Raw genomic sequence first — 26,543 nt, 5'->3', positions numbered from 1 at the left:
TTAAGTCAGTGAAGACTGCAGAATCCAGCTATTATATCATTATCTTAATGATTAACTTTATACCCAAATCCAGAGAGTCCTATGCTACATTGTTTGTCAGATGTCTTATTCTGACTTTGTTGCTCAGGGCTTATATTCATACTTTTCTTTTTTTTTCCAAATGCTTTATTAACTTCTGATTTACATCATTCATTTCTGCCAGATTTTGAGTTACAAATTTTCTCCCCGTTTTTCCCCTACCCACCGCCACAAAATAGCAGTCCCACAGGATATCCCCTCCTCCAATATGCTCTCTCTCATACTTTCTCCCATACCCCTTTCTAATTTTCCAGTGGATCTCTATGCCCCAGTGTCTGTATATCTTATTTCCCAATTACATGTAAAATAGTATTAATAATATGTATTTGATTATTTGATTTTAAAACTTTGAATTCCAGATTCACTCCCTTCCTCCCTTGTCACCCACCCTTACTGGGAAGATAAGAAGTTCAGTATAGGTTGTATATGTGTGGCTAATGCAAAACAATGACATAGTAGATATATTGTAAAAGACTGACTATATTTCCCTCCCTCCTATCCCACCTCCCACTTATTCTATTCTCTGCTTTGATCCCGTCCCTTTTCAAAAGTAGGTGCTTCCAACTTCCCTCCCCCCCAGCCTGCCCTCCTTTCCATCATTCACCCTCTCATCCCCTTCGCCCCTACTCTCCTGGAGGGTGAGATACCCTATTTAGTGTGTATTTCATTCCCTCCTCAAGCCAAATTGAATGTAAATAAGGTTGACCCATTCCCTTTTGCCTTCCCATTCTTCCCCTCCATTGTAACCATTTTCCCTTGCCTCTTCTATATGATAGTTTACCCCATTCTGTCTCTCCCCATCTCCTCTCATTATATTCTGCTCTCACCTCTTAATTTTACCTTTTAAGTATCATCCCTTCCTGTTAAATTGATCCTGTGCCCTCTCTCTATGTATACCTGTAAACATATACACACATTCACATATGTATTCATATGCCCATATACCCTTATATATATATTTCTATTCCCTTCAACTACTGAAAACAGTTTCATAAGTTACAATTATTGTTTTTCCATGTAGGAATGTTAATAGTTCAACTTTGATAAGTTCCTTATGATTTGTTTTCCCTGTTTACCTTCTCATGCTTCTCTTGCTTCTTGTATCTGAATGTCAAATTTTCTATTCAACTCTGGTTTCTTCAGCAAGAATGCTTGAAAGTCCTCTATTCCCCTGAATGACCATATTTTCCCCTGAAACATGATACTCAGTTTTGCTGGGTAGCTGAGACTCTTAGTTTTAATCCCAGTTCCTTTGACCTCCAGAATATCATATTCCAAGCCCTTTGATCCTTCAGTGTAGAAGCTGCCAGATCCTGGGTTATCCTGATTGTGTTTCCACAATATTAATATTGTTTCTTCCTGGCTGCTTATAATATTCTCTCCTTAATCTGGGAATTCCAGAACCTGGCTATAATATTCCTAGGAGTTTTCTTTTTGGGATCTTTTTCAGGAGGTGATAGGTGGATTCTTTCAACCTCTATTTTGCCCTCTGATTCTAAAACATCAGGGCAGTTTTCTTTGAGAATTTCCTGGAGGATGATTTCTAGGTTCTTACTTTGATCATGGCTTTCTGGTAATCCAATAATTTTTAAATTATCTCTCCTGGATCTATTTTCCAGGTCAGCGGTTTTCCCCATGAGATATTTCACATTGCCTTCTATTCTTTCATTTGTTTGGATCTGTTTAACAGCATCTTGATTTCTCATAAAGTCATTAGCTTCCATTTGCTCCAATCTAATTCTGAAGGAGTGATTCTCCTCATTGAGCTTTTGAGATTCTTTTTCTATCTGGCAAATTTGGCTTTTTAAGGCATTCTTCTCCTCATTGCCTTTTGCCATTTGAGTTAGTCTATTTTTTAAGGTGTGATTTTCCTCAGTCAAGCTGTTGACTGTCATTTTGTAATTTTCTTGCATTTTTCTCATTTCTCTTCCCAAATTTTCCTCCACTTCTCTTATCTGCTTCTTAAGGTCCTCTATGGCCTGTAACCAGCTCGTATTTTCCGTCGAAGCTTTTGGTGCAGTAGTTCTGACTTCACTGTCTTCCTCCTGTTCCATGTTTTGCTCCATTTTGTCCCCAAAATAGGAGTCTAATGTTGGAATCTTCTGTCTTCTTTGTTTTCTTTGCCTGGTCATGTCACCCCTCAGTCACTTGACCCCTGGGCTTTTTGCCACAATATGACTCTGCCACCAGACAGGGGAGTTTTCGTCCCAAACTCTGGGGTTTTCTCAGCTACCGGAGGTATTAGATGGGTGCCCTCTTCACATGCTCTGGCAAGCTGGACACATACCCCAGGACCTCCACCCTAGACTGCAATCCAGATCCAAGAGGTTTGTTAAAGCAAGAGCAATTACCCCTAAGACTGGTGCTTGCCCACTACACTCTGCAGGCCAGGAGCTGAAGCTGCCATGTGATGCTGGCTGGCTCTGCCGGTGTCTCAGCAGCTTCTCACCCCAGGGGCAAAAGCCACGCACTCCCACTTACTGGGTCCCAAAGTCCAGACTGAACTGACCTCTCACTTTGTTCTTCACATCTATGTGTTGATAAATCTGGAAACAGCCACAGCTGCTGCTGATCTGGGGTCCCTCCGGCCAGTGGCTGGTCAGGCCTGCCCTGGGGCTAAAGCCTCAGTGGGGGGCTGGGTTCGGCTCCCAGAGCGCTGCGCTGGCTGATTCCTGCTGGCCTGCCAGGCTGTCCTCAGTGGGAGGTTAGCTTCTCTGTGTCATTTGGTGGGTTCTGCAGCTCCAAGGTTTGTTTAGAGTCCCCTTTTCACATGGACTGAGGAAGGTGGAAGCTGGAGCAGCAGGGAGGCCCTGCTTCTACTCTGCCATCTTGACTATATTCATACTTTTCAGTTATTCTCTGAATAGGCAAACATTATACCATGAACATATTTTATAATAATTATGGCTGAGTCAATAATTACTATCAATTTCCATTTTCATTGGATATTGATTCAGGTTCAAAAACTTTGGGTTGAAATATAATTTCCTGCTCCCCTTCCCATTTAAATAATCTTCAGGAGCATGCAGAAGAATAAATATTGCAACTGAATTATACAGTGTCTTTCTGATATTTAATTGATACGAGGAAAAATCTTCAACTACTGAATAAAATCAAGAGCTTTTTAAAAAAAATTATTTGAACGCTAACATTTTAAATTGGTCACTAGAGTAAAAGTGTCAAATTTATAAGTGTTTCTTTAAATTTCTTTAATTGTCCCTTTTATATGAACATTTGGGATCATATTTCAACAACTGTTCCTCCCAAAAGAAGGACTTTGATATTATTAAATACATAAAAGTAGAAAATATGCCTGTGCCATCTTGGGACATGTAGAATAATCTGACCTTGAAGGAATAAAAGAACCTCACCAAATCCTGGCCCCAGGCACCGGTTATGCTCTAGAATAAATCTTTACCTAAAGATACACACCCCAAGACAGAGAAAATGAAATTACATTGAGAGGTTGGAGAAGGTATCTAGGAAAGGTGAGAGGGCTCTGGTGGCCCCATGCTAAAACAGGTCAGCTCTCATTAGCCACAAAGACCTGGCTCTCTCAGGCCTTCTGCTCTCCCAACTGCTCTTGAAATCAGAGTCAGCAGCCCCAATCACAAGTGCCTTTCTCTCTGCAGTGATGTGGACCTCTGTCCTTTCTCTTCCTGGCTATCCATTTAAATTTCTTAAGACACAAGAAGATTTCACCTCAAAAAACTGTGTTAGATACTGGGAATATAAAGATTAAATTCCTTCAAAGAGCTTGTGATTTATAAGGGGGAAAAGATGTGCACAAAAGTACCTATAATTCAAGTTGGAACGTGTGTAGGATCTAGCACAAGAGATTCAAGGTGGAAATGATGACTTCTAAACTGAGCTTGAAAAGGAATCATGGAGGAGGTGGTATCCATAGTAGCTGGTAGTTGGAAGGATTTCAATAGGTAGAAATGGAGGGCTGGGAATGGGAGAGATTGGGGAGAGAGCACTGGAGTGGAGAAAAGGGGGCTGCTCCAGGTTTCTGGGGCAGTGTGGGCAGTGCTCAGAAAAGGCCCCAGTTTACTAGACCAATGTCCTCATAAGAGGCTTTCTTGTGTCTTGAGGGCCTATGTTAAGGTCCTTCCTTTGGGACAGAATGCTCTAAAAAGTACCAATTTTAATGTCACCTCAATGAAATTCTTAAAGATCTGTTGGATCAGGAATTACCTAAGGATGATGATAATGCCCACAAATAACAAATTATTCCTAGGAATACTAAAAAGGAAATTGAATAATCTCATTCACCAAACTATCGCTAGAAATGTAAACAATGAGTAAATTGAGAAGCCAAAGAAAACAAGAGGAGAAAAGATAAATAATGTCCACAAACTATAATGGAGAGTTCACTGAACGAAATCAAAGTGGGATCATAGGAATTGTAGATTTAGGACTGGAAGGGAAATTAGAAGCCATTTAGTCCACGTCCCTCATTTAAAGATGAGGAAATTGAGGCCCATAAAACTTACAGAGGATTTAAAGGAAAAGCATTATCTAAAGTCAAATGATTACATTAACTATTATTTTTTAAAATAAGAAATAAGCTTTTTTTCATTGACCCTCATCATGAATCAATTAAACATAATTTTAGATTATTAACTGACTGGGTATTAAGACTGCTCAGATTCTCCCAACCCTTAAAAGGGTTATTTTAAAGTGTCTTCAAAGATTTTTCTCTGTTAAGTATTCTCCAAATAAATTTAGACCACAGATCTAAATTCTGTGTAGCCCTGGAAGGCTTAAGTAGGTCCTCTGGGTACAAATTACAAGGAGGCAGATTTTCATTTAATATGAGATTTGCCTTTGCTAATACATATAGTCATTCCAAACCTAAACAGATGCTTTGTGAAGTAGTAAGCTTCTCATTAAGACAAGTTTTGATTGGAGGCTGGACTGACCATCAATTAGGAATGCTACAAAGGTATGCTCCTAACTTGAATGGAAAGCTGGAAGATGACCTCTAAGGTACATTTATTTATTAGAGCTTTTTAATTCACCCTTCGAATTCTTTAAATTTCTACTGGTCCTATACTGGGAAAACATGTCAAATTCTTAAGATTTCAAAGAAGTGTCAGATTTAAATATACAAAGCTCCTGCTTCCTCTTGACATATGTTGCAATTTAATAGCATAATCTTGCAAATATCTTGACTTAAAAAGGTATATTATATAGACAATCACATGAGACTTAAGTTATTTTAAGACTACTTTGAATTTTATTTTTAAAAGAAAAGGGTTTTCTGAAAGCTATTGAATGTATGCTACTGATCCATGAAGCCAAAGCATCTACCCAAGTGATTTTCTGGTCTCCTGGGTAAATACCAATTTAGGCAGTTTTGTAATAAAACCTCCAGAGAAATGAGAATTTCTTTTTAGAGCCATCATGAGCTGTTGAGGACATACATAATTTCTTTAAATGCTCCTTTGGAGCTGCTGTGGTTTATTGGATGACCGCAGTTTACCATGTAAATCCATCATTCATACTGTCATGCCAGTAATACAGAAACTTGTATTAATATCCATTATGTAAAGGTCAATGCATATACACTAGCCAGCAGCCAGTTTTTAAATGTTAATAATTCAGTTATTTTTTAAACATAAACAAAAGAAAAGGTCTTATCTGACGTTATGAATTCTTTCCCTGATAAGAATAAAAATACTTGAAACCAAGAAAAATATGTGATGAGCTGAACTAGAAAACAGCTTCAGATTAGAAGAGTTTCACAGAAATAAATGTAAATAAGCATAACAGAGACAAAACACACAGGATACTCAGGGCAGTTAGTTCTCAGCAGGTCATACATGAATCATGAAACATTCACCACCTGGCTGGTGCCTTATGGGCTCCTTCCCATCATCTCCAGTTATTGTGTGTGCTGGGAAAGCAAAGCTACTTTATAGTAACTGAGGGACACATGTGTGGTCAGTGCTCCAAAGTAAGCCAGATTCATTCGTTGGGACAGTTTGCAGCTTTGCTTATTGTGAGACATGGCTTATCTCCATTAGAATGGAGAAGTGAGAGATGATCATGAAACCACATTCCAGACGTGTTTTCAAATAAATAGGGAGAAGCTCCAATGGAAGAATCACTTGAGTATTTTATAACATGGAATTGGATGCCAGGAAAATTTATAAACAAAACTCTCTTTGTATGAACTTAAACAACCACGTGAAATAATGAATGAATGAAAATTATGACACTTTCTACTATGGATGTCTTAGAAGACCTAGTTCAAATGTACTACCAAAAGCACAATGTCTGGAGGTAAGCAAGTACTAAGAGCCCTTCTAGCTTGGCGGGCCCAGTAAAAGCTTGGGCTTCTCTAGTATTCTTTTTTGAGAACTGAGGATTATACCCTGAGCCCAGTGAGGTTGTGAGGAAAACTTGAATGAAGAATATCAAAACTTGTTCAATCTTCTTTTCAGATTCTGCTGCACTCTATTTATGAGTAAATATCAGTGTTTTTGGAAAGAAAATAATTAGTCCTTGGTGAATGTGCTCTGATCCTTTGATCAGGCCTCAGTTCAGCTGAAGGAAATCTATAAATGGAGAAGGGACCAGGAGTAAAGTGATACATAAGACTAAAGTTGTAGAGAAGAAGGTAGTGAAAAGAATTGGAATTATTTAACTTGGAGGAGAAAGAGTTGAGAAACCAACTTAGTAAAAACCCTGTTCTTGACATTTATGAAGCATCTGTAGAAGAGGAATGCGCCTGGTTTGTGCTCTTCTCCACAAATGATAGCTCAAGAGGTATGAAAGTTAATGAGAACAGGAAAATTTGAGCTGGAAATGAAGCAAACCTCCTTATGTAGATGGTCAAATGTGGGTTCCTAGAGATGTTTAAAAGATCTGAAGATCTTTTAGGAACCTAGATGTTTTTCTGTTGGTATTTAACCTTATTTCTAGATAGAATTAGCCTAAAGATGGTAGATGCCTAGAGATGGATTTAACTTAGTGCGGACAGGCTCATCCCACAAAGGGTGGACACGAAGTGGGTAAGGGAGAGGAAAACAGACAGAGATATGGCATCCATGGCACCATAAGTCTATTGCTGCTGCAGAGAAGCCACGGGGTGGGAGGAAGGGGCAGGGCAGGACAAAGCTGGGAGGAGTTCTGACCCACTGTGGGGTGTGTTGAGGAAAAGAAGAAACACACCTTATGACAGCTTCTTAGCTTTACTAGGCCAGGAGGAATGCAACGTCTATGCAATGAACTATTCTCAACATCCAGGTGCTAAATTCAGTTATGCTTTCTAAGTTTTGGGGCCCTGGGACAAAGGTCACCCTCATCCTAAACACCTAGTTAAAGTTCTATAGGTAATGGTTTTCAGTGCTAAGCTAATGTTTTGTTTTGCTTTTTTAAAATCACAGCAACTCATGAAAGTCTTTATTAAAGTACAGAAAGGACTTGTGTTCTATTTTGGAGCAAGTGGTACCCACACTACTAAAATGAATAAATGAAAAGTATTCATGCAATAGTGGGTTCTAGAGTATAGCTATAAAAACACGAAATCTTAAAATTAGTGAAATGAACTGATTACTATATTAAATGATAGGTTTCAGTTTTGTAGACAAAACCTAAGCAGCTTACTCTCAACAGCATTACAGTCAGAACTTGGTTCTAAGTAACCCTTACCTTGTTCATAGAGTAGCTTCATATTCGACTCTTTGTAGGCCACCAGATTGTTGAGTAGGGCGATGACACTCTGCATGGTGCTGCCCAGAATGCTTTCCTGGTGTTCCTGCAACAAATAGTCACTGCCATCATAATCATGCCCACAGACAACCATGGCACTAATAAAGATGAATGAGCAAATGATTGTCCCCAACGTCCTTCCCCAAGGTTTAATGATTATCTTTGATAGCTTAATGAAGCAAAATCTCTTCAGTGTCTAAGACACTCCTTGGTAGGAAGTCAGTTGTTCTGGAAAGCCCATTAATTCATTTCAATGAACTGAACAATAAGCTCATGGCTCACAAAGAATGTGCTGGGAAGATGACAAATGAGCCAGAAATAAGAGGATTCCAACATGTGACCGGAGGATGTTTAGATGATGGCACTTCAAAGAACAAAGCCTTGAAAGAACAAAGCGAAAGAACAATGGAAAATGAGCCTAAGAAAGGACCACAGCCCAATGGATTGAGAGTTGGAAGAGAATCTAGAAGTCATCCAGGGCAGCCAGTTACTTTACAGATGAGGAACTGAAATCTAGGAAGGTTACATGACCTAGCCAGGGTGACACAGACAGTAAGCAGCAAAACCAGGATCTGAACTCATCTCCTCGGCAGTCCTTCTACTGAACCCTTCTGGGCACAAAGGGGGCAAAGAACCAGCAATTACTCAAAACTCCTGACTTCTTTCTTCCCCAAAAGATCTGTATTTCACTGGCCTGGGCACATGCTCCAGCAAAGGAGATTGTGTGCCTTAGGAACACAGAAACAGCAATAACAGTCAATCTCCTGGTGGCCCACCTTCTAATAAATAATAATAATAAACAGGCATTTCTGTAATGCTTTAAGGTTTGCCAAGTACTTTGCATACATAGTCTCATTTGATCTTTCCCACAAACCAGTGAGGTGGGTGTTATTATTTTTTCCATTTTACAGATGAAGAAACTGGGATAAATTGAGGTGGAATATCTTTTCCAGGGTCTTCCTGCCTCCGAGCCTATCCTTTATGTGGCCTAACTTGGATGGCAGACTCAGCTGAATCATGTTGGTAGAACTGCTCTGCTGACCCAATTCTCAAGAACAGGGGAGTGGGGCTGGGGGTTCACCATCTACTTCACAATAATCACAGTAATAGAACTTTAGTGGAGGAATTCCTTATTACAGAGGCAGCAGCTTGGAAATGTAGTCTCTTCCTCCCATATTTGAATCAGCTTTTCTATGTATTTTGAAATTTAACCTTACTTTCCTATTAATAGGAAAGTCAGGAGATGTCCATCTGGGTTCTAACTCAATGAGTTGCGTGTGAGAGAGACTTTGGACAAGTCATAATCTTTGGATCCTTTGTTTCCTCATTTGTAAAATGAGAGGTTGAACATGATGATCTGCAAGGCCACTACTAGCTCTAATATTCAATAGCATGCTTTCTTAATGTCTTAATTCAGGAAAAATTATCCAGAAGAATTTATGTTCTAATCCCACCTGTTCAAATGACCACTGTGGATAGTTTCTTTCTCGAGATTAGCATCTGTTTATAAAATACATTAGATTTAATTATTTTATAGTCTTGAAAAATATGCTGACATGAGTTATTGTGGTTAAATCACAAAACTATCAAGAATTTTTGACACTTTTAATATCCTATTAAAGTTCAAATGATAATTATTTTTGTCCTAATGCTGTTATTCCAATTTTCTCTGTTATGTAAATGGCTTTGTGACCTCCATGATGCAGGTATTCCCTCCAATCATGTTGATCATAATTTATCTATATACAACCATCCCATGCAACTCTAGTCAACTCTTACAAGGAGTGTTTCCCGTGTTCTCTAGACACTGCATGAATACTAAGTATAATTCTTACTATATGACCAGCCCATCCTCTTTCTTTGGTTATCCGTGTATTTGGTGAAATCCTTCTATGCCACACCACTTGCATAATTCCTTGTCTTGTGTTGAACTCTGTTCCCATCTACTATCCACCTCTTCATTGTCCTTAGATGATTCTCAACTTCAATTCGTTGAAAACAGTCATGTTTCATGATTTACAGACATATAACACATAGAATTTCTTTATTACACATGTGATTTCATTGGTACAGGGAAGAGCTAATGATGAAACTCCCCCTATCAACATAGAGATGCACATGCTTTTCAGTTTATACTTCAGTCTTAGACAGTTGCAGAGACATTGAGAATCTAAGGTCACATAGCCAGTATGTAACACAAGAAGGCCTTCAAACCAAGTCTTTCTAACTCTGTTGAAGTCATGGACATCATTTGGGGAATACTATTGTGCTATAAAGAAATTATGAAGTTGATGGTTTCAGAAAAAACCTGGGAAAACCTTATACGAACTGACGCAAAGTGAAGTGAGCAAAACTGGAATAAAACTGTACACAGTAAGAGCAATATTATAATGATGATCAACTGTGAAAGACTCAGGTACTCTTATACAATGATCCAAGACAATTCCAAAGGAATCATGATGAAATATACATCTACCTCCAGAGAGAGAAATGAGTTCTGAGTGAAGGCTGAAGCGTACTGTCTTTAATTTTCTTTAATTTTCTTGCTTTAAAAAATTCACAACATGGCTAATATGAAAATGTTTTGCATGATTTCATATGTACAAGGGAAAAGCTCATCTAGTATTGCAACAGGACAGTTCTGCTGTCCAATGATAAAGAATTTTTTATAAACATCTTCACAGATCTTTTCCATATTTCGGGCCAGGGGTTAAGAGGTTGGGGCAGTCGTAAAGATTCTAGTTTGATCTTTAAATGGTCTTAAGCTGACTGCTTACTCAGGTACCTCTACAAGCTTTCTTGAAACTTATATTTGTTTTTACTGTTTCTCTTTCTTTTATGAAGTGATACTGTTTATGGTCTTCCACCATCCTTTTCCTTAAGATTTTACAAACTAATTCATATTCTAAACTTGTGTTGCCTTGGCTGCTATATCTTTCCCCTTGTCAAGGAGATCAAAGTCTTTTCTCATTCCTTACACTTGAATAACATTTTTCCAATATATTTTCACCACTCTCACTTATTTCCATGTTTGCATTGATGTCACCAAGTATTAAAATATATGTTGATTTAATTTTAACATAGATTTTCTTTACCTTCTTATCTTTTGCAAAAAATGCTGGTGCCTAAGTTGCAATTATTTTCACAGTGCTTTTTTAAAAAAAAAATATTCACCATGAGCACTCACATACAAAATGACGTCTGGACAACATTTAGCTTAAGTGTCTGGCACAAAGTAAGTGCTTAATAAATGTTTATTTGACTTGTCAGTTAGACTTAGAACACACGATAAAGCCAGTTATACTAACTCCTTTATTAACCTCACCAAAGAAAATCTGTGGGTCATCCTAGTATTTAGTTGCCACCATCTTTGTATCATCAAGATGGAAACAATTTAGTTTCTCCCATATTACCTCTTATTGACTATTTTATGAATATCTCAAGTTTAGAATACCAACAGTTAAATTCTATAGAGAGAGGGTCTAAAAATAGTGATTCTAGGCACTAACTTCCCCCTTTCTTATCTCCCACCAGTTAACTCTGTGAAAAGAGAAGGGGGTCACAAAAATGCAATTTTCTATTTTTCTTTGTTTCATGAATAGCCATAGCTAAAGAATTCTCCACCAAGCGGCCTAACATTGATGCTAAGCCTCTAGTACTCAGCTGGGCTCCTCCTATTAGAAGGCATCAGGAAGGGCTGGATCTGGAAAGCATCAAATAACACCACCAAAAAAATGAATCTGATTGTATTTTAACAGTCAGACGTGGAAGGCATCCCTGCCTCAGATGCCATCTGCTGCCGGGACCATTAAGCTAGTAGAAGCAGCCAGAGCTTAGGCTTTGCTGCATTGGCCTTGGAGAGTCCAGTGTCAGCTCTACACCATAATGAAGCATTGTATTAGGATTTTGTGGGGACATTTCAATCTGTAACAGTGAAAACCCCAAGACTGATCATAAAGTCCAATAACAAATCAGCATAGCTAAAAGGAAATGTTGCATTAGTTTAAAAACACGATGAACTCATGACTTGATAGCACTTCAAAATTTTGATCCTAAAACAAAAATATATGTGAAACTTTAGCCTATGTTTGCCCTGTAATTGCCCTCAGCTTTGAAAACTCTCATTTTCATTAGTATTAACAGGATTTTATATACACAACTGAAGGTTGAGCATGTATATATACGAAAATATGTATACGTACATAAACACACATAATTAAAGGTATAATTTGGTCTCTTATGGGCTTAACCTCTGCCCTTCTGCTCCGTAATCCTAAGGAGTGCTTGGCACATTTAGAAACAAAAAAATCCTCCCAGTCCCAGAGTCCTTGAATTAGTAGTCATTACAGGGGAGCCTGAGGTTTGAGGAAATATACTCTATGATACTAGGTGAAAAAAGATAAATGTGGAGGCGATGATCTGTCACCAGGGTAATTTAATTATTCTTCTTAAGATTGGCTTGAAGGGAGAGTTGATTAATAAGCACCAAGATGACACTCCATGTTAGTCATGACAAGGTAACTAATGATACATAAGGAAACTATTTTTGTGAAAAACAGGAATAGGCAGATAATAAATCTTTCTTTTTTCCTTTGGTAAAATGACATATGACACTCCTTGTACAAAGACCTGCCAGGGAATAAAAATTCTTATTGCAAGGAAATCCATCATTTCTCTGATATAAACATTTTTATGACCAAATTCACCTTTTCTATTATACCCTCACAGCAATAAAGTTACTAGTTATAAAACATCTCATTCTTCTACCATACAAGGTGAGTGTGGTTTAAGCGATACTGATAATTCTTTTAATAAAAATCACAGATGATACAGCTTCCAATTGTATATGCTAACTAATGAAAGATAAAAAGAGACCCTGGGACCCAGCGATGCCGTGAAGTGAGCAGGATTTGGATGGTCTCTGCTACACGCTTCCCACAATCCACCAGCCCCAATCCCTCAGCAACCTGATGGGAAATTCATTCTTTTTCTGCAAGATATAGAACAGTCAAGATCTCCAGGTTATCAATAACCTCGTTTGGTCTCCATGCCTTGAGGGGTGCATCAGAAACAGTTTGGAACACAAATTCAGGCAAGGCCAAGTAACCCTGGCACTGAACTGAGAGAAACATTTCCCTTTCCATTTGCTAGTTTAATGTTTGAATATTTTCCTGTCTCTTCCTGTAGTAGTCTCAGAGCTTCTCAAGGGCAGGGCCATTTACAAAGGGTCATTAGGTTGATGTATTTACTCAAGTGACAGATAATGTGCTGATGACACAGGGATATGAGGAGGAAACAGGAAAGGAGGCCGATGAACTGCTCCAGCTAAAGGTGCTGCCAATGGGCTCCCCAGGGTCACACACAGTGTCCCCCCAGGAGCTTCTGAAAAAAGGCTGTGCAAATACAGTCGGAAAGAGGGGAACGCTAAAGTAAAGTGATATCAAAGAGAGCCATTCAGGCCATTATCAAGACTACAGAGGGGCTACTGTTTTTGCTGACAAAAACAAGCAGCCTGAAATGATACACACATAAAAACACAACACGTTTACTCCTTACAATGGTAGGGGGAAATGGATAAAGGAAGAAAACATGGAAGGAAGTCTGATTTTCAGAGAAAGCTGAATACACTGCTATGCCGTCAAAGGCATCATTTTATACTTTAGTAGGTGATGCCACAGAACTGCAGAGAAGCTGAAAGAATCCACTGAATCCTAGAGGTTCACCGACAGTAACTAAGCCCGGAAGCCGGGCTTGGCCAATGTGCGTGTCTTCTACCCACACCACCAGGCCAGGGGTGGCTGGTGTACAACATTTTGAAGGTTTATGAAGAAAATACTTAACTTATACATAATCCATCAACGAGCAAAGCTGATCTAATTTGTGTGCATGACACCACAGACTGTGGACATTTAATGAACAGTGCACTTGACAGCTCTAATAAAACATAGCATTCGCCAACAGAGATAATTAGAATTGAAGCAGCAAAATTCTAGTGTTTGGCAACAGAGATGAAACAACTTCATTAAAATGTACAGCTTCAGCAAATGAAAGGCAGGAAAGCACTGGACCCTGAAGAATCAGCCTTCTCAAAACTAATTGCTTCAGTGCTTAAACAGGACAGCTATGGAATACCAAGGGCATAACAAGGAAATATCAGTAAAAAAAAAAAAATCAGGTTTTTCAAAGAGACTTTATAGTATATAGGCCATAACACTTTTTAGTCTAATTTGGAAGGGTTGTATGTTAATGAAAAATATCACTCAGATTTAGGTTTTGATAAATTCTATAACCAGTCTAAATTATCAAGGTGTGAAGTGGGATTGGGGCAGCATAGTGCTGGGTGAACCACAGTAATATTGGACTCTCTTCTGTGTGTGGTTTGTCAATCCTGCATTATCTAACTGTTGGCTAAACTAGAATCAAGCTAGCTTCCATAGGAACCAACTGCAAGCTGAAGGGTGCTAGAAGACTGGAAACTGATGTGCGTGTGTTGTATATGTACCCTGCACACATGAATCTGAATACATTTACATACCATGAACACTATGGTTATTCAGTAGTTTTTCATTTCTGTCTGACTTTCCATTACCCCATTTGGGGTTCTTTTTTTTTTTAAGTTTACATCATTCATTTCCACGAGATTTTGAGTTACAAATTTTCTCCCCAATTTTCCCTACCCACCACCCCAAAACAGCGTTCCCATTGAATATCCCCTCCCCCAATCTGCTCTCTCCCCTATCTTCCCCCATATCCCCTTCGACTTTCCAGTAGGGCACAGTGGATCTCTATGCCCCAGTGCCTATATATCTCATTTCCCAGTTACCTGTAAAATATTGATAATAATATGTATATATATATTTTTTTTAACATTTGATTTGAAAACTTTGGATTCCAGATTCTTTCACTTCCTCCCTTGTCACCCACCTTCGCTGGGAAGATAAGCATTTCAATATAGGTTGTACATTAGTAGCTACGCAAAACATTTCCATAGTGGATATATTGTGGAAGACTATATTTATATATATATTATATATGTATATATATATATATATATATCCCACCCTCCACTTGTTCTATGCCCTACTTTGATCCTTTCCCTTTTCAAAAGTGAGTGATTCAAACTTCCCTCCCCCCCAAGCCTGCCCTCACTTCCATTATCCCCTCCCTCTCTTCCCCTTCCCCTCACTGTAGGGTGAGATACCCTATTTATTGTGTATGTAATTCCCTCCCTAAGCAAAATTCAATGAGAATAAGGCTGACTCATTCCATTTTGTCTTCCTGTTCTTCCCCTCCATTATAACAATTTTCCCTTGCCTCTTCTATATGAGATAATTTATCCCATTCTATCTCTCTATTAGGGTTTTCTTAGAAAAGATACTGGAGTGACTTTGCCATTTCCTTCTCCATCTTATTTTACATATGAGGAAACTGAAGCAAACAGGATTAAGTGACCTCCCCAAGATCACACAGTTGGTAAATGTCTGAGGTCGGATTTGAACTCAGGTCTTCCTGACTCATGCTTTATCAAGTGCACCAACTATGTGGCCCACAACGAACATTATATACCTTTCAACTTTTCATTTGGAGGCATTTCTGGGAAGCAACAAAATGTCCCTCTATAAATTTTTTGACCTACTGTATAGGCAGTATAAGAAGGCCTGCAAGACAGAACCCCCAAAATGACACAGAGAAGCTAACCTCTCACAGAAGACAGCCCGGCAGGCTGGCAGGAAGTGGCCAGCACAGTGCTCTGGAAGCCAAGACCAGCCCTGCATGAGCCCGAGGTTTTAGCCTCAGGGCGGGCCTGACAAGGCGCTGGCTGGAGGGAATTCAGATCACCAGAAGCTATGGAGGTTTCCAGAATTATCAACCCATAGATGCTAAGGACAAAGTGAGAGTTAAGTGTGGTGTGAACTTTGGGATCCGGTAGTTTGGGACTATGGTCGGCCTTTGCCCCCAGGGAGATAAGCCACTGAGGCACGCAGCCATGCAGCCGCTGCCATGTGGCAGCTTTAGCTCCTGGCCTGCAGACTGTAGGGGGACCAAGCAACCAATGTGACGGGTAATCGCTCTTGCTTTAACCTGCTTGGATCTGGATTGCAGTCTAGGGTAGAGGTCCTGGGGTGTGTGACCAGCTTGCCAGAGCATGCATCCAACTAAAACCTTTAGCAGCTTAGAAAACCCCAGCATTTGGGACGAAAGCTCCCCTGTCTGGTGGCAGAGTCCTACTCTGGCAAAAAGCCCAGGGGTCAAGTGACTGAGGGGCGACATGACCAGGCAAAGGAAACAAAGCAAACAGAGAAACCCAACTTTACACTACTATTTTGGAGACAAAAAGGATCAAAGTATGGAAAAGGAGGAAGGCAGAGAAGTCAGAACTCCTGTACCAACAGCTTCCAAGAAAAATATGAGCTGGTTACAGGCCATAGAGGACCTTAAGAAGGATTTTGAAAACCAAATAAGAGAAGTGGAGAAAAAATTGGGAAGAGAAATGAGAATGATGCAAGAAAATTATGAAGTGAGAGTCAACAACCTGACTGAAGAAAATAACACCTTAAAAATAGACTAACTCAAATGGCAAAAGACGCTCAAAAAGGCAATGAGGAGAAGAATGCCTTAAAAAGCCGAATTTGCCAGATGGAAAAAGAATCTCAAAAGCTCACTGAAAAGAATCATTCCTTCAGATTTAGACTGGAGCAAATGGAAGCTAGTAACTTCATGAGAAATCAAGATACTATTAAACAGATCCAAACAAATGAAAAAATAGAAGGCAATGTGAAATATCTCATGGGAAAAACCACTGACCTGGAAAATAGATCCAGGAGAGACAATTTAAAAATTATTGGAATACCTGAAAGCCATGATCAAAAAAAGAACCTAGAAATCATCCTTCAAGAAATTCTGAAGGAAAATCGCCGTGATGTTTAGAACCAGAGGGCAAAAGAGAGGTTGAAAGAATTCACCGATCACCTCCTGAAAAAGATCTCAAAAAGAAAACTCCTAGGAATATTATAGCCAGGTTCTGGAATTCCCAGATCAAGGAGAAAATATTATAAGCAGTCAGGAAGAAACAATTTGAATATCAGGATAACACAGGATCTGGCAGCTTCTACAATGAGGGATCGAAGGGCTTGGAATATGATATTCTGGAGGTCAAAGGAGCTGGGATTAAAACCAAGAATCACCTACCTAGAAAAACTGAGTATCACGTTTCAGGGGAAAATATGATCATTCAATGGAATAGAAGACTTTCAAGCATTCTTGATTAAAAAACCAGAGTTTAATAGAAAATTTGACATTCAAATACAAGAAGCAAGAGAAGCATGAGAAGGTAAACAGGGAAAAGAAATCATAAGGAACTTATCAAAGTTGAACTATTTACATCTCTACATGGAAAACTTATAATTATAACTTATGAATCTTTTCTCAGTATGAAAATAGTTGAAGGGAATAGAAATGTATATATACACATACACATACATGTATATGTCTATATAGGATGGTATATGGGCATATGAATACATATGTGAATGTGTGTATATATGTGTACAGGTATACATAGATAGAGGGCATAGGACCAATTTAATAGGAAGGGATGATACTTAAAAGGCAAAATTAAGAGGTGAGAGAGGACTATAATGAGAGATGGGAAGAGGCAAATTGGGGCAAACTATCTCATATAGAAGAGGCAAGGGAAAATGGTCACAATGGAAGGGAAGAACAGGAAGGCAAAAGGGAATGGGTCCACCTTATTCTCATTGAATTTGGCTTAGGAAGGGAATGATATACACACTAAATAGGGTATCTCACCCCACAGGAGAGTAGGGGGGAATGGGATGATTGGGGGGATGATGGAAGGGAGAGCAGACTGGGGGGAGGGAAGTTGGAAGCACCCACTTTTGAAAAGGGACAGAATCAAAGTAGAGAACAGAACAAGTGGGATGTGGGATAGAAGGGAGGGAAATATAGTCAGCCTTTTACAATATATCCACTATGGAAATGTTTTGCATAGCTACACATGTACAACCTATATTGAATTACTTATCTTCCCAGTAAGGGTGGGTGACAAGGGAGGAAGGGAATGAATCTGGAATTCAAAGCTTTAAAATCAAATGTTTTATATATATATATATATATATATATATACATATACATATATATATACACACATACATACATATATATATACTATTATTAATATTATTTTACATGTAACTGGGAAATAAGATATAGAGGCAATGGGGCATAGAGATCCACCGTGCCCTACTGGAAAGTCTTCTCATGGAAGAAGATATGGGAGAGAGCAGATTGGAGCAGGCGATATTTTGGGGTTTGTGGGTAAGGGGAAAAACAGGGAAAAAATTTGTAACTCAAAATCTTGTGGAAATGAATGATGTAAACTATAAGTTAATAATGCATTTGATAAAAAAAGAAGGCCTGCAAGATCATACTATTGGATGATTCTGTTTTCTTTAGTGCTACTTTTTAGGGCAAATTTATCTTCTTTTTTTAACCCATATACTCTTTTATATATAGGGTTCCCTTTAAAATAACTAGTGATCTCCAGGACACACCTATGGATGTTTATGATTAGCAATACTGGGAAAGAATACACAGACAACCTCACAGAATATACAAGTCCCCCAAATAATAGCTGCATAGAGAAATACCAGGTGTGGTTGACCTTCTACCTTTCTTTAATGGGGTTGGGAGGAGACACAGAAGGGAAGGGCTTTCCTTTAGATCAATACAGAAGATTAGGTGATATTGCTGAAGTGTATGGAGTGGAGGAGGGAGAGGAAAGAGGTTACTTCACTCAAAGGTCACCTACATAAGTTGTACTAGTGAGGACAGATCAGAGGAAGGATGTTGATGGAAGGGTGGGGCATCCAGATGAGGCTGGGAGGTAACAGACTCACAAGGAAAGAGTTAATAGTCCTAAGAAGTACAAGCTAGACTGATGAACTCAGAGATACTGTTCAATATTGGACTTGAAGGAATTTTTTGAAAATCAGTCAAAATTTAGAGTAAGACATCAGTTTTGGGCCCACAGGCCCACATCATCCTATCAGAACTGGGTCACAAGGGCCAACAGTATTGGCAGAAAAGGAAGTTAGACCTCAAAGCAAGAGAAACCCACCAAGAGCAGGGTAAGAAATTTGGGAAAGACTGTCTTGTGATGAAGACTTGCTCCAGGTCCTCCACAGCAAGAAGGAATTTAAAAGACAGGTGAAACGTCAAGAGAATTTGGCACAGGGAAGGAAGAGGTCTATACAGGAAAAATAAGAGATGGGGACAGCCAAAGGATAGCTGGTGGGTATACTGGCAGGCTGGCATAGGAGTTTGTTTCTAGGGTTTGAGGCTGGCAACAGCAAGCAGCAGAAGTCTGGAGAAGGAGTTGGAAGTCTGGGGGAAGGCTTAGCCTTAGGGAGTGCTGAGGAGGTCTGGGGAGAACAAAGCAGTGCCTAGAAAATGGGACTAGAGGGTAGCATGAAGTGCCAAGGTCAGTCCTTGGGAATGCAGAAGAAAACAGAGGTCCAGTTACTGGAACTGGAATATAAAGTCACAAGACTCTATCCCAAGGCACAAGAACCCAGTTATTAGAGACAGGAGGTTAACCATGGGAGAGGGCCACTTCTGAAGTGAGGAAGATGTAATTCAAGTCCTGCTTCTGACACAAGGCCTTCAAACAACTCCCTGATACTCTTAGTTACAAAAGAGTTGTTTGTCTCCAGGTACAGATGCCAGGGACTCCATTCATTAACAAAATGCCAGGTTGAGACAAAAAGCTAAACATGGCCAAGACAGCTCTGCTTGTGGCCTTCCCTATGGGCACCCCAAAGTGGGTATAACTGGCATGTGCTGGGGGTGGGTAAAGAGGAAGGTAGTATAGTCACATACAAATTGGGGGGGGGGAATTGTGCCACCTCCATGCATTGCAGATGATGATATGTCCACCGATGGGCTCTTTGTTACAGCAACTTAACAAAGAGGTGTTGGCTATATGACAGAAGTCAGGGAAACTACGAAGGAGGCCAAAGCAAACAGTGGCCCCTCTTCTCTGTAGCCACAAGGACACATCACTAGCTGGACATCCTACTGGATTTGAAGTGAAAAATTAATTCCAGTCTTTTATTCAAGTGTGTTACTCTTTGAAAGACATTTTCACTTTCAGTTTCATCATTATAATAATGATATTATTGCTACTATAATTATTATTAGTGATACAGTGCCAGTTGCTATATAAAGAACAATTTCTATGAAGTATGCCAATCAGAATGCTGGATACTTCTTTAGAATGCCACCCATATTACAATACACATTAGATAGTTTACTAGGGTCCTTTTGGTAGGATAATTTTGCCACTTGAATTCCCCAGTCCTGTCCTTTCACATTATTTAGCACTCTAGCAAGAAGCTACATTTTCTCTTGACTCCTCTTTAGGCCCAAGCCCAACAGTGCTCCACTATGAATCAGCTGGCCAGAGTTTGAGTAATGGGGTCAGCCCCCTGTCCATAGAGACACAAGTCATTTCTTGCATGCCTCTGTCCTGGGTGTTGAAAGAGAACCTAATCTATCCAGAAAATATCTTGTCTGTGCTACTGTACTACTGGACCAACCCAAAGATGGGAGAAGCAAGACATTTTCATTACTTACATACTCAAGCAAAAACTATATTTAAAAGAGACAAATTCTACAATGTTATTGGCTGAAGAAGTTCTTCCTCAGTGGGATTCTGTCTCAACAAACTAATTCCTTGGGGACTTGAAACCATCTTAAATCAACCTACTGAATATTTATTGAGCACTTGCTGTTTACCTAGCAGGGTGCTAATTGGATTGGTTTACATAAAAAAGCATAAGTTACAATATCTGCTCTCAAAGATATTACAATTTTATTTTATCCTTAGATGCTCATAGTCATTATTTTTAAAATGTTTACATTATTCAGTTGCTTTCAATTTAAATAAAATACATACCATTTCTCTACTGCTCAATGTTTGCTAAGTATCAGGACCTGCATATAAAAAATCTCTACATAACTGCCTTCTCTTCTGATATTTAACTGTTTATTTCTTTTTCTTATTTTTGGCAAGACAATTGGGATTAAGTGACTTGCCGAAGGTCACACAGCTAGTGTCAAGTGTCTGAGACTGCATTTGAACTTGGGTCCTACTGACTCCAGGGCTGGTGCTCTATCCACTGTGCCACCTAGCTGCCCTCTGCTTTCTCTCCTAAAGGAAATAACATAATAGCAGAAGAACACACAAATTAACCTAAAAGTAAGATAACTCTGTATTTAATATGACCTAATACCAAGATCACAATGAAACATTATTATTGTATCCTATAATCAATATACAAGCATGTAAACTTTTCACTACTGTTCAATCTATTTCGCTTAGGCTTTAAAACAGCTGCCTTTCCATCTTACCACAAATGTATGTATTAATTGTTGCCATGATTTCACCCTCTTCAGCACACACAACTTCTTTCTCCCTTTTCCTGACCTCATATTCCTTTATTTATACTTTATGGGGTAAGGAACACTGAAGCTGGGCTTTATAAGCTGAGGCTTGCTACACATGCTAACAACAAAAAAAAGATGTCTACACTGGAACATTTTTTTCAGTTTTCAATACATCCCCTTTTGTATTCATGCTTCTTACACAATTTGTCATTTTACAATTTATGTGTAAGATTTAAGGAGACATAAAACTGCTGAAAATCACAATGAAATTCTTGGAACTGCCCTACAATACTTAAAATGGAATAAGAAAAACAGTAATGGTCATTTCATATTTTTTCCTTGACTCTGACTGCTTAGATTAGAAAGTCTAAATAATGATACTTAGTGTGGGTTTAGGTAAATGCTGGATGTTTTAGTTAAACTATATGAGATAAAGCATTTATCTTTAACACCATTTGTTCTAACCACTTTTTTTCTCACCATCTCTTTTCTTTCTTTCTTTCTTTTTTGGCTTTTGGGAGGGTATTTGGGGTTAAGTGTCTTGCCCAAAATCACATGGCTAGTAAGTGTGTCAAGTGTCTGAGGCCAGATTTGAACTCAGGTCCTCCTGACTCCAGGACCAGTACTCTATTCACTGTACCACCTAGCCACCCTTCGTACTATCTCTTTTCAACCCCCCTGCTTCTTCTCTTTGTACAGGCATGCCCTAGTGAAGGGAATCAAATGACTCCCTGAAAGCAGAAAAGCTGAACAATGCGATGTAGGTCTTAAGGCTCAAACTTGGTCTCAGATCATCACTAATCATCAGCTTATCAACTGAATCACAGAATAGCAGGTTTCACAACGAGACTCTAGGATTCAATTATAATATTAGTGATCCCAGTGTACAATGCCGTCAATCAAGACAATGTTAAATAACATATGCCTTGAACTATAAAAACCCTTCGACAATTGTGAAGACAATCATATAGTCCTATAACCCCTTATTCTATTTTTGTTATGTGTTTTTCATGGGTTTATTATGTTTTCTCCATTAGATTATAGCCATCATTAGGGAATATATTATGTCTAAAGTATTCTTTCTCAATTTCACTGTACCCAATAGGCTCTCAATAATCACTGACTGAATAAAAAGAGATATCATTTACAATCATTATGATTTATTTTGTATTCATACTTGACCACTCCAATCAATTCTCCACTCCACTCTCAAAGTGACCTTCCTACAGAGCAGATAGAACCACAACACCTCTCTCCCCCAAATCGCTGAACTCCTGTGGCTCCCGATTACTCCAGGTTCAAACATAAGCTTTTCCCAGAGTTGGTCCTCTCTGCCTCTTCAGTTGTGTTACCCCTCAGGACTCTGCACACACTCTACAGTCCAGCGACACTGACTTCACCTCCTCTGCTGTTCCTTCCATGTGACACGCCACGTCCCAGCCTGAGCACTTCTCCAGCCATCTCCTTTTTTCTCTGCCTCCGAGTTTCCTTCAAGCTAAAATTCTATCTCCTACAAGAAGTCTGTGCTCAAATCCCTTAACAGCCAGTATCTTCCCTCCGGGATTATTTCCAATTTATTCTCTCTATATCTTGTCTGTACTTTGTTTTCTAAATCTTGTGTTCCTCCTTGGACTATGAGGTCCTTGGGAACCAGGCTTTTTTTTTTTTTTTGGTCTCTTTTTATATTCCCAAATGTTAGCCAAGTGCCTGGTGCATAGTAGGTGTTTAATTGTCTTGTTGCTTGACTGACTGACAGCTGTCTTTATAGCAGAAGGGTTAACATGGCAATAACTAGGGTGGGGCAACTTGGATTTCTTCCCAGGGCCCCCAAATTTAAAGGGTCCCTTGACAGTACTTTTACTCCTTTATCAAGGAGAAACAAATCAGAATCCAAATGGCAAGAACTATTAATCTTCCTTAATTTTAGTGTGTTTCTTCTAAGACAGGCCCCAATTTATCCTGCATCTCTCTTATTTGTATGCAATTATTTATATATTGTTTCCCCCATTAGACTGTGAGTTCCTAGAGAGCAGGGAGTGTTCTCTGGCTTTCTTTGCATCTCTTGAATTTAGTACAGTGCTCAGCATATAGTAGGCACTTAAATGAATGTTACTGACTAATGTTCTACTCCCCAAAAGGACTTGAGATGATCTCAACATAAATGAAATAAAACAATTAAAAATAAAACAAAACAAAACAAAGTTAAAGGGAAGAGAGAAACAAAGAGCCACAACGAGGTACCTGGAATGGGTCAGTTACAGTAATTGAGCCCTGAATTTAGCTCTGAGTTTCATGAGAGCCAAGATAAAAAGGGAAGTGATGTACTAAATAGTTCTCATTGCCCGATTTAACAATAACAACAAACACACAACTCCATTCGAAAAGATTTTTTTCTCCTTTTGCTATGCAATTCAAGAAGGGATCGATCATGTTTATGATTTCATAAAAGACATGGAAACATCAATCTGGTACTGATGGTACAACATTGCATAAAGTTATTAAATTCATCTCTGTGGGAAAAGCTGAGATAATATGGTCTAAGAATATTACTTAATAATCTCACTTAGTATATAGAGAATCCAGAATGCATAGGGATAGGGTTAGAAGGTCCATTACTCTGACTCTTTGAAGTATCAGATTCCTCACATAAGTCTTTGACAAATGTATTGTCATTGATTCATGGTTGAATTTATTGACATGGACCCAAATGCTTTAGGTACCACATGTACAAATTAAAAAGTTGCCAGTCTGTTATGAAAGCTTAGAGATCTTACTTATATTCTTGCCGAGCCTTAACACATTAAGGAATAGCTCACTCTGTGGGTATGTGTGTATGTGTTTGTGTGTGTGTGTGTGAGAGAGAGAGAGACAGAGAGAGAGACAGAGACAGAGACAGAGAGACACAGAGAGAGAGAGACAGAAAGAGAGAGACAGAGAGAGTTTTCCTTAAAAAAATGAAATCTCTTAATTTTCTCAAGTCCATGGACAAATCCTCAGTGGAGACCTCAGTGCTATGAGTGAGTGCTGTGGAACAAAGAAGCCTGAACAAGATGAAGGACAAGTGATAGTCATTGAGTACATTTCTTCTGAAATCACTCCAGGAGATATGGGAGGAGAGTGACATCCTGAGGGCACTCCAGGATGAGTTTCCTGCAAAGCCCATATAAGTAAATGTAGAAGAAAAGTCACCCTTTGGCAGTTCCACCATTTCTATAGTACAGATGTTCCTTTTATCGCCACATTTCTCCACTGACATTGATCAAAGCTTCTCTACCCTTCATCATCTAAAATTCTTGTCCATATTCTTCCATAAATCTACTGAAGGGGATATACCCAGCACACTTTGTATCCTGGGACTACCATTCAGGTAGTTTTTACTCATTCTTACTGTATGATCCACCTTCATCACTTTCTGGTCACACGTATCCTCAAGATTGTCTTCTGGTGATCGCTTCTCACATGGAAGCTGATTCTAGCAACATGCTGAAGCTTGCGTCTGCCTGCCATACATCTTTCTCTTTGGGTTATTTGTGATTTTAATTCTTCAGAGATCACTGTGTTCCATGATTCACCAGGAGAAGATGGGCTTTGGCATCAGTGAACAGTTTGGAATCACTGAAAGCACTGATGGTTTCCAAATGCATTCAAGGCCAGTCTCCTCCTTCTAGTAATTTCTGGCTCCAGCTCTTATATACTGATTTGTTTCCAAAGCAGTAGACAAGGATGCCAGGAAAGTTATCATGAAATTGCAAAAAAGCAATTCAGAAGATAAACCTAAAGATAGTTTAGTAATAAGACAGATAATCATATGGGCATTTATAGAGGAAAATGGAAGATCAACAAACACATGTGAAATATACCAGATAGAAGGTGGTATTGTTTTTTTTTTTTTTTTACAATGAAGTGCTCTATTCAGAAAAAAAAGTGGAACCACTATATTGGGTCCCACCGTCTCTGCACCCAGTGGACCATTTGAAAATGTAACAATGACAGGTAAGCCAATTAAGACACTAATTGTGATAAGACCTCATCAAAGTCATACAAAAGAAATCTAAGTTAAAGGCACAATTTTTAAAGGCTCACTGGAATTTATTTTCAAGATATTCAAAAAGGTGAAAATTTTTAAATAGTGAAAACATATCTTAGATGGTGTTTTACTCAAATTATTGAACAGGAATCAGAAACTACTGATCTATACACACAATTTCTCATTTCTCTAAAGATTTATGAAGGTAGATAAGTCTATTAGTGTACTAAGGGTGTCCTTGATGACAACATGAGATAGCAACAAGCAGTTTTTCATTGATATTTTCTATAAAACATCACATATACAGAGTTATACTTACTAAAAGATGAAAAAAAAATACAAGACCCCACTGTATTTATTAACTGATTCAGAAAAAGTATTGGATTCAGCAAAGAAAAGGCATCCTTGAAGGCTCTCATCAAACAAAAAGGCTCCTACGTATATTTCAAAATCATACAAGCCTATCACAGCAACAGCCACAGAAATAAGTTCACTCATTCATATTCAAATGCCTCAATATCAGCAACTAAACCATGAAACTATTGTCCTGCCCACTTTATCTGCAAATGTCATTAAAAGTCCTGTGTCAAACCCCCAAGTCTTGCTTAGGTACAGGACACAGTTGATGAATGAGACTCTGAATAACAAGGATGATTTTGAAGATTTTCAAACTATTTTTGCTCCATGAATTGCTAAAAAAATCTCACTTTTACCGAAATAAGCAGGATAGTGGAAGGGAGCCAAGAATCTACCTCTCTGGGACTCTGTTTTCTCAGCTAAAATAAAGGGGTAACCTCCAAGATCTTTCCTCTCTCTAAATTTCTATTATTATAATAACATTGATCACAGTCAATAATTGGCTCTCAAATTCTTAAATGGCTTTCATTTTTGTTTATGAATTCACACTGAATGAATAAAAAACATTTATAGCTATTCCTTCCACTCACAGGGGCAGCAGCGCCCCAGCAATCTGGAAAATCTGGGTAAAATATTCTGGCCTCCCTTCAGACCAGAGAAGAAGCCTGAATTATAATGGTATTAAAAGATAAAACATTTGATATTATACAACAGTGTACATGTATTTTATGCTTTTCTGAGTTTCTAAACTTTTTCTGTATCATCTGCTGGCTTTCACGTGTCATCTGTGTCTTCCACAAAACTCCCCAAAATTCCCATTTAATTTCTGCCAACCCATGATACATCAAAACTGAAAATCATGATATGGTGGGGTGTACTGTCCTAAGCA

The 26,543-nt window shown here is 38.8% G+C and overlaps 1 protein-coding gene across 3 annotated transcripts in view; it reads right to left on the bottom strand.

Annotated features, from left to right (window-relative positions):
* ULK4 (unc-51 like kinase 4) overlaps positions 1 to 26,543 on the bottom strand; it is a 651,081-nt gene that overhangs the window by 258,508 nt on the left and 366,030 nt on the right. For all 3 annotated transcript variants that reach the window (XM_069088326.1, XM_069088324.1, XM_069088325.1), the window contains exon 32: positions 7,741 to 7,846. In XM_069088326.1, the coding sequence (XP_068944427.1) occupies positions 7,741 to 7,846 (106 nt within the window). The remainder of the gene's footprint in view (positions 1 to 7,740; positions 7,847 to 26,543) is intronic.

This window comes from Petaurus breviceps, unplaced genomic scaffold, assembly GCF_028583685.1.
Source record: "Petaurus breviceps papuanus isolate PSGF00001 unplaced genomic scaffold, PetGlider_PUasm1.0 185, whole genome shotgun sequence".
Lineage (NCBI taxonomy): Eukaryota > Metazoa > Chordata > Mammalia > Diprotodontia > Petauridae > Petaurus > Petaurus breviceps.
The sequence above is the reverse complement of the archived record's forward strand: the minus strand, read 5'-3'. Positions and strand labels throughout refer to the sequence as shown.